We start from the raw sequence: 9,546 nt of genomic DNA, 5'->3' as shown, positions 1-9,546 counted from the left end.
CCCTGGACTTTTACCTGGTCTGAAAAAATGAAGGACTTTTGTCTATTTTTTAAGAATAAGATTTTTGTAAAGAGCAGCAGTTCTTTGCCTCAGTGCCAATGAATCCCTTCATCCATTCATTTTATTCCTATTTGAGAGTGTATTTCAGAAAGGAGGGAGCGGAAAAGGATTTTTTCCAGGCGCCATGTATTTTCAAAAGGGTCTCAGCTGCAACCTCATCAAGTTTTGCTTTTGTTGCCCGTCTGTCTGTCTTTTTCCAAATTAAAATTGCATAGGGCGATTTTAACCACTTGGGGTGGAGGTATTCCTAAATATATCCTGGGTTCTTACTTGCAGTTCAGCACGGAGTGTTGATGCCTGGTGCAGCTTGACGTGGCCCCATCCCAGGAGCGCCCTTTCAGCCTCTCGAACAGAGAAGACTGTCTTCCTTGCTTCCCCACCTCCCATCCTTAGGAGCGTGTTCATTACAGTCCTGGACAACCAGATCCCTCTCAAAGGCCAGTCTTCAGAAAATAAACAGTGCCTAAACAGTCAGAGCCTTGTGAAGAAAAATTGAGATGCTGTCTGTTGGTGCTTCTTGTGTGCTGGAGGACTGGATGAGTACAGTATCCCACCTCTCTTGCTAAGAAGCTAGTTGAGGCTCCGCTCCCCATTCATAACCTTGTAGGGCCTTTTCTGCGTCCATAGACGCAAAGCACAGATCCAGATACTCCACACAATAATATGTGTGTAAGATGTATGTGAGCGTTTTCCCCACAACCTTTTCAGATCTCTTCCCCACCATTTTTGTTGTTATTATTTTAAAGGCACTTAAAAACCTCCTTTGGAAAGAAAACCCCGCACACACATCGTCCCTAAGTCCAAGGGCGAGGTGAACTTCAGGTCAGCGCGTCTAACGAATATGAAAATGTCGCTGGGTGAAGGACACGCCTTGTTATTTAACAAAGACTGTCAATGTGTAAGATTAATAAGAAACAAAATGCGCCCGGTGTCACTTTTCGGTCACTTTGAAACTTGGGGCAGGGTTGCATTCAAGAGGGAAAGCTGGGTTAAATATATTCAAAATGCTTCAAATCAAATTCAAGCCAGGCTGCCGGGTGTCCCCTCCCCTCCCCCGCTCCTCGCTTCTCCCCTCCCCACTCCATCCGTTTCTCTCTCCCTCCCCTGTCTTCCAGGCGCGTGGGCAAGTTGAAAAGTTTAACTACATATATTATATAAAAATTTACAACCAAAGAATGTGTGTGTTTTTACGGCCGGGCATGTGCGTGTGCATACCCCGATATATATATATCGGGGTATGCACATATATATATATGCAGAGAGAGAAAGAGAGAGAGGGGCAGTCTTTAATGTTTGTCCAAGCTTCGCCTTCTTCCTCGATTGTGTTCCCGGGGGAATTAGCTTCCAAGGAGGATAATCTCGCAGTTCAGCAGCTCCTAAAACCGACCTCTCGAGATGGGGAGGTCCCCTTCCCTGGAAATCAGTTTTCCTTTCGGGGTTCAGACCCCCTCTGGCAATATTCGGCTGCTCAACTTTTGCTCGTCGGTTTTAGTGCATTGCGGCTCAATCCACCCCGCCACCAACGTGTCCGCGCATGTGGCTTTTAAGAGCTGACCGAGGCTCCGCAGCTCACGGAGGCCAGGTTTCAGGGTTTGGTACCGGATGAGGGTTGCTCAGTGGGGCCATAAATCTCGGGAGGAAGGAGTGTGCCAGGGGCAGCGTGGAAGCGGCCGCAGGAGAGATAACACTCGGTGGTCTTGGCCGGACTCTTGTTTATGATATGTAAACCGCAAAGATGAGGAACAGGCCCCATCTCTGCAGTCTGATGCTGCAGCTGAACGGCTTAGGTCACCCTGGAGATTTACAGCCGTAGCCCAGAACTGTATTCATTTCTGTTGGACTGAGCCAAGGAGACACCCAGTGGAAAGCAGTCAGGGAAACAGAGAGGGCTCCGAGATGTAATCAGGAGACCTAATATTAAACAGCCCCTGGGATGTTCCCCAAGTCCGAAGGTAATAATCAGGAGACGAAAAGAAAGAAGGTACCTGCATTCCTTGTATTATGATTGCTACCATTATTTTAGACTGGACTTTTTTTTCCTTTGAGGCAGCGTGGTTTTCTTATAATTGAGATTGCCTTCGGAGCCAAGGGCTTCCTTTATCTCAAGGGAAAATGATGCTGCTCGTTTATGTCTGAGGCGGAGCTCACAGTGTGGATGGGCCAGGATGCATTGTCCACCTCTGCTTGTGAATATCTGTGCTAAACCAGCGCTTTGCCTGAAACATGGAAGCTTTCTAGGTGTTGATATAATAGCAAGATAACGGGGCGGGGGGGGGGGGCAGAAGAGTGTGGGGGAGGAACTGTGACAACTTGCGTTGCCCTCCGCAACCCTTTAAACCGTGAAACGGTCGGGAGCTGGGTGTAATTCCCACGGATGCCAATGGCATGCAGTTGGCTTGAAACCTCCGTGCTGGATCCAGCGGTTTTGTCTTCCCGTTGCTTGCAAATGTTTTATGGCCTGCCTGTAGCGAATGACATCATATTTGCTTTCACAAATACAGCGTAGGGGAGAAAGCATTTCATAGAAAGTCCACTGGAGATGAACAAGAAAAATAGGCTGTTACCATTTTTAGGAAAGAGATATTTCCGATATTAGCTGGAAACCAGCACTTGTTTTGATATTCAGGAGAGTGTCTGCAGTTTAAGGGAAGTGCACAACATGTAGGAAGTGGAAGGCATCAAGGGAAATAGGCATAGAAATATGAAATATTGGGAGAGAAAGGACAGGCACACACAGAAGCAGTAGTTAAATGGTCTTTAATCTGGAGGCAATAGTTATGAACCGCTGATGTAACCACAAAAGTGAAAATATTCATTTTGGGGAAATAACCATGACTACTCACATACATGGATTAAAAAAAGAAACCGCCAACCAAACAGTAAAGTGGGCAATGTTAAAATGGGCTCCTTTTTTCAGGGCTGAAACTTCTGGGTTTCACATTCCCCCCTCCCTGCAATGGAAATGGTTTTTGTAGAATAATCCTATATGTGGCAGAAGTAAACCTTACTGAATTCAGTGTCTAGGATTGCAATTTTAAAGCTCAAATGTTAAAATAAAAGAGTGAGTTTGCGAGATGCACCAAGCAATTGGGTTAATATACAAATGTGGACAAATAAAAAGAGCGATAGAATGTCTAGCTTCTGATTTCTATTATCCTGGGTTAGGCAGTCACTTTCCTTTGCTTTAAGTCCCGGTAATGAATGAATCAATTTTTAGGAATCCTAGCAGGTAAAAAATGATTTTTTACATCACTCAACTGCAGTATTTATTGTACTTGTGAAATATGACAGTGTGTTTTCTTATTCTTTACCATAACTAAATTTCATAGTATGGAAGATCATCTTTGCATCGCCAATGCAAATCTCCATCCTAGTAATCAAAGGGCTTATTAGTTTGCTTTTTTCAAGAATGCCGATGAGCCCCATTCCTGGTCTAACTGCCTCTAGTTGTTTGTTTGTTTGTTTGTTTTCCCTTTATTTCCCTGTTATATCAGCATCCTGTTCTAATGACAAACTGTCACCTCTCCAAATTTGCCACTGGATGGCAGATTCTAATAAATAAATAAATACATAAAACCACTGCCCAAGAGCAACCTGCCAAAGGCCCGGAGAGGTGTCAGAAAGAAACAAATAGTGCTTGCAATGGTTAGGTGGCCCTTATTTCATGGGATTCCATGATTCCATGAAATTGAGTCCCAATCCAATTGCGACCGTCCGATCATTCGCTAGCCCTCCAAGGGAACCTCATCCCAGGGCGATGTCCTTTCTGCTCCAGGAAGGCGCTGGAGCGTCCTATCGTTCATGGACTGGGTAGCCCTTCCGAAAGGAGGCAAGGGAAGACGCGGGGAGAAGGCGGGCATACACTGTTCGTTCTGTTTCAGGCGAAGACATCTCGGACCTCGATTGCCTCGCTCGCGCTATCCTAGCTCCTCGGAGGCCAGCTCCAGAAAACGTGCTCTGCTCCTAACAGCCGCGCGCGCGCGCGCACGCACGCACTCACGCGCGCGCGCTCGTCACAGCTCTGTCCTGCGGATGCTTTAATCCGGGGTGAGGGCCACCCTTGGTTCCTCTCTGACGACCTCTAACACGGATCGAGGTATCCCACACCGTTGGAAGGTGTGCCAGGGTAGCTGATCCGTGTGTGATCAGTTACCAGGTCTAGTGCGCTCTTCCTAGCTATAAACGCTTCCAAGCCACATCGCCACGTCCGTGTGCGCGACACGCGGTCCAGGGAACAGCACCACGGAACAGGACAGATCACAGCAATGACGCGTGAGCTTTCTCGCTCGGTCTTGCTCGCCCTTTGCTGCCCGTGGGAGGAACCAGAGGGAATCTCTCTTCTCCTCGGCTCGCACGGGCTTTGCCTCGGACTGGACGCTTGGTTCCCTAGCAGGGGAAAAGCAGGCAGGGACCGTCCTGGGCTGGTCCACCAGCGCTTCATTTCCTGATCCGGGCTCTGCCAACCGCGTAGTAATTGGCCCTGCCGGTCAGGTGGTGGGGGTGGCATTGCTGGAGATGTGCGTGCGTGTATGCGAGCGTGTGTGTGTGTGCCCGCGCGTGTGCTTCTAGCTATAGGGCCGAGCATGGGAGAGGGAGGGGGAGCGGCGGAGGCCCAAACTTTGGCAGCAGGCTCTTGACAACAGCAGCGGGAGGGGGGAGGAGGAGGGAGGGAAGGCAGGAGGGAGGGAAGGAAGGAAGGGGGAAGGGGGAGGAGGGGAGGGGCCTCATCGAGCCCAGAAAAACGACAACGCGAGAAAAATTAGTATTTTTGCACTTCACAAATTAATGACCATGAGTTCGTTTTTGATAAACTCCAACTACATCGAGCCCAAATTCCCTCCTTGCGAGGAATATTCGCAGCTCGGCGGCGGCGGCGGCGGCGGCGGGAGCAACTACCACCCCCATCACCACCCCCATTCCCATCACCACCACCACCACCACCCCCAGCAGCAGCAGCAGCAGCAGCAGCAGCACCTGCGCCAGCAACACCAGGCTCACCCGGGCCAGCCTCTTCCCGATTATTACCAGCGGCCGAGCGGGGAGCCGGGATACCAGCCGCCGCCCCCGGCGCCGCCGCCCCCTCCTCCTCCTCCTCCCGAGGCGCTGTACCCCGCGCAGCCACCCCGCTACCCCGAGTCGCCGTATAGCTACAGCGCCATCAGCGCCACTCCGGGCCAGGAGCAGCCCGGGCCAGGGGTCTCGCCGCCGCCGCCTGCTCCCGCGCGGAAGGGCCACCACGTCCCGCCCCAGCCCCAGCCCCAGCCCCAGCCCCAGCCCCTGCACCCTGGCCACGTCCCCCACCCCGCGCCGCCGCCGCGCCCCGGCGAAGCGGCTCCCGTGGCATCGAGCGGCGGCAGCTCCGCTTGCCCGCTCTTGCCGGGGGACAAGAGCCTGCCCGGCCTCAAAGGGAAGGAGCCGGTGGTGTACCCCTGGATGAAGAAGATCCACGTGAGCACGGGTGAGCGACCTTCTCCGCGGGGAGCCGGGCTGGGTGGCGAGGACGCGCGGCCGGTGGCGGGAGGCTGCGAGCAAGGCTGCACCGGGGCGGCGGCGGCGGCGGAGGCGCGGGCGGGGGGGGGGGCTGGCGGGCGATGGCGCATTTCCTAATTTAAAGGGGGAAACCCCACCGCGGCAACACGTGAGAACCCCTTGGTACGCGGGGCCCTTCATCAAGTGCCTGACGAGACGCCAAACTGTTAGGGCAGCAGTTACAGCGCCCATAAATTTAATCGCCCTGGCAGCAGCTCTGGGCCACGCGTCTTTGAAGCCTTTCTTGACCCAAACGCCCGTCACCCTTTTTATGGCTCCCCAATTGTCTCCTATTGTCAAGAGCCTGTGAACCCCTTTCTCCCAGTTCTAGCCATCTTTTAGTGCCAGCATTTAAGTTGTCACATCATAATAATTATAATAATAATAATAATAATAATAACAATCCTTTCCCATTTGCCTTCCTCCTCCTCCTCCTCCTCCTCCTCCTCGCCTCCTTCTTCCTCTTCTTCATCTCGTGCGTGTGCTTGTGCGTGCATGTGTGTCACACTCAGTCAACCCCAATTACAATGGAGGGGAACCCAAAAGGTCCCGAACCGCCTACACCCGACAGCAAGTCCTCGAGTTGGAGAAGGAGTTTCATTTCAACCGCTACCTGACCAGGAGGCGACGCATTGAGATCGCGCACACGCTCTGCCTCTCCGAGCGCCAGGTAAAGATCTGGTTTCAGAACAGGAGGATGAAATGGAAGAAAGATCATAAACTGCCCAACACCAAGATGCGCTCTTCCAACCCTTCCAGTCTTAACCAGCAAGCCAAAGCACCAGCACAGCATCCCCAGCCGCCACCAAGGGGGAGGACGACCCCAAACTCAGCAGCACTATGATGGCCCGACCTATGCAGGGACCCCTGCCCCCATTCACACGAATGAACTCATGCTCGCGAATATTTTTCAATGGTCATGGGAACCAGTCAACAGTGTTAAGCAGATCAAAGCAGAACAAGAATCCGTGCGGAGTCCAGGGCGCCTACTTAAAACCAAAAAAACTGAACAAAGTGCTTACCATCTGTAAATATGTCTTCATTCCACCATGTTGGTTTTATTTTTCGTTTTATTTTTTAATTTATGGAAATACAGTCTGCCTGCAGCATTAAAGAGTTGTGGATGGACCCCCTGTACCTAAGAAGGAACCCTTTGTATATATTTCTGAAGCCATCAAAATGCTTATAAGTGACTTTGTGAGACATGTGTGTAACCACTGACTTGTATTGTTTTGTGGAATGTTTGTGGATCCTCAGTTACAAAGAGTCAGAAGTAAACCAAGCTAATGTCATTGAACTTTTTAGGAAATTAGGGAAGGGGAATACCCCGTGACTGCACTCTCCTAGCTCTTACCAACAAAGAAAATATTTTTCCTATGTAACAATTCAACTTTTAAAAAGTGTAGTCCTTGCTCTGGTTGTGATATGTTAGCCTCCCCATTGTTGCATACTTTCTTCTCGCTCTCTGTCTCTGCTCTCCCCCATTTCTCTCACTCTCTTTTTAAAGAAAAATACACTCATAGCGCTATAAAGGCCATTTCTGTCTTCATGTCATGCCACGAAGTCTGTGTACAGTTTGTGAATTATATGTGTACACATTTGTGAATGTGTGATATATAGAGATATATAGAGATATAATGTCCAGTGCTGCTAATAAAGACTATTCTGTACAAAAATAAAATTAAAAGCACTAGACGCACCACAAGAAGTGTGCATTTGCTTAGATCTTGGCTCTATTGATATCACGTTGCATTCTTGAGAAATGCACGTTTACTGGACTGTAATGTACAGGCACACAGGTCAACCCTATCCTCAATGGAGGCAGAATACCAGATTTACAGCTGAATAGTTTCACTGGGGATCACCACCCCAGTCCTAACCACATTAGGTGGAAGGAAGTCACTCGGATTTCAATGCCACGGGCTTTCACTTATTAGCCAGTTATTACCGTAGCCCAACATCTCCATGAAACCAAAGACCTGAAAGCAAGTTCCATTGAAACAAGGGGTGGGGGGACATTGGTGGGCTAAGCAGACTGTCATCCAAATGCCTTGGTTTAACTGATGTGTGGCTCTGCCTGCCAGCCCACTCACTGCCTTGGGCAGGCAATTAGGCTTTGCTGCTATTTCTATAGGATGCCGCCTATTTGAAGAAAGGTTTCATGGGCATTTAGTACTCTGGTAACTCCACTGTGCATATACAGCACTTATTTCCTTCTCTGTGTGAACAAGAATACTATTGGAAGTATAGAGATCTCATACGCAGTTCAATAAACTGCTGCAATATTATTATTATTATTAGCCATGCCTTTGATCATGTATCAACTTGAATAATGCCTCATGGTTTTTTTGTTCACGTGTTAGTGGTGGCAACTTGGTAGTCAAGTCACAGTGGTGCATCTTCCTTTAGGGTGAGCATCAACCAGATGCCTTGAAACCAAGCAATTCAATAGCACCCAGAATTTGGCCTTGACATTGGGCATCATTAGCAGTCTTTCATCTATGCAATAGACACAGGTGAACAATCCCTACTTTTGTACATGTCTCCTGAGAAGTACTTCTGATTGAGTTCATTGGGTCTTATTCCCAGGTACATGTGTGAATAGTGTATGCACAGGAAGTAGTACTCATGGGATCTTCTTTTTAGTGAGCCCTAAATGGCACCTAGAACAATAATTCAGTGCCTGTCTTGACTATCTTGATCATTTAATTTAACTGGATATTTTTTAGTTCCATAACTTACAAGCAAGTCTATGCAGGGCCTACCAGGACACTGTGGACAACACTTGCAGTCCAAATGAGACTGGATTGCTATGAAAAATCTGCAGGGCTGTACCAAAATGTACAACCAAGGAACTGGTGTATGTGTGTTTATCTGTGATTTACTAAACCCTTGAATATCCATCCTTTCTAAACTCTTTTAAGAAATAAAGGCGAAAAGGCTGGAATCAAGACAGTATCCCCTCCCACCTTCTAGTGCAAATCTCTTTGTCTAAAGCCTTTGTTTGGTTTGGCATGAAGAATTCTCTTCCTCTAATTTACTGAAACTCTAAAATTAAGAGGAATGCTCAAGACGTTTAATCAACTATTTAAGCAGAAGATTACAGATCTTATTTGACTTCCGCAGCAGCCTCATGCTTGAACCCCCCTTGTTTCCCCCTCTTCCCATTGTAAAACACACACACACACACACTGAAATGAAATCACGCTGAAAATAGCAATTTTACTGGGAATCATTAATCACCTCCTACAATAAATACTTCTTTGTAATTCAACAGTGATTCTGAAAGGCATTCTCTTGGAAAAGGTCTGAGAAGACACGAAGGATTTTCCTGGGGAAAATGTTCTCATGTAGAAAGACACAGTTGCTTGGCTGTGCCATGAAAATGTACACTTTCTGGGTGGAAAATCGAACATGGACAGAAAAATGCATGTGGCAGATTGTCATCATTCAAGGTAATGCCTTTATTTTATTCAGATTTCCCCTCTTTTTCCTTACAATGCAGTATGGTTTACTGTGATGTGTCCGTGTCTGTGCTTCTAGCCTGGTTGGCATAATCAGTGTTACAATAAGTCTGTAGGGTACACAGCGGACTTTAAACCCAACCATTGTCTTGGCTGTGCTAGGGCAATGAGCAGAGTTCACTGAAAGGACAAATTTTCTGTCCCATTAATTGTTTTTTTAAGGGAAGCATGCTGACCCATCAAACCCTTGACCTTTAAAGATAGTATTCTTTCTCTTGGCCCTAAATATGCCCCCCCCCCCATACATATACTTACCTCTCTCTATATATACACAGCACACGCATATATCACACCTCATAATATAAAGGAAGCTTGTCTGGGTTCTTAAAATGGAAGTTTGTTGATGTTTCAGATAGGCAAACTCCAAACCCAAATTCTTTGAATGTAATGAAAGCCCTAATGGTCCCCCCAACACACTGGCCCACCACAAACA

At 48.2% G+C, this 9,546-nt stretch overlaps 1 protein-coding gene across 1 annotated transcript; it reads left to right on the top strand.

Moving 5' to 3' along the window:
• The first annotated feature begins 4,845 nt into the window (after positions 1 to 4,845).
• HOXA4 (homeobox A4) lies at positions 4,846 to 7,254 on the top strand. Its single transcript, XM_044450784.1, has 2 exons — positions 4,846 to 5,518; positions 6,102 to 7,254. Exons 1-2 carry the CDS (start codon positions 4,846 to 4,848, stop codon positions 6,431 to 6,433), a joined length of 1,005 nt encoding a protein of 334 aa, XP_044306719.1. The 3' UTR covers positions 6,434 to 7,254.
• The last annotated feature ends 2,292 nt before the right edge of the window (positions 7,255 to 9,546 follow it).

This window comes from Varanus komodoensis, unplaced genomic scaffold (genome assembly GCF_004798865.1).
Source record: "Varanus komodoensis strain SLA01 unplaced genomic scaffold, ASM479886v1 scaffold68, whole genome shotgun sequence".
NCBI lineage: Eukaryota > Metazoa > Chordata > Lepidosauria > Squamata > Varanidae > Varanus > Varanus komodoensis.
Note: the sequence above shows the minus strand (reverse complement) of the source record. Positions and strands in the feature narration are given on the sequence as shown.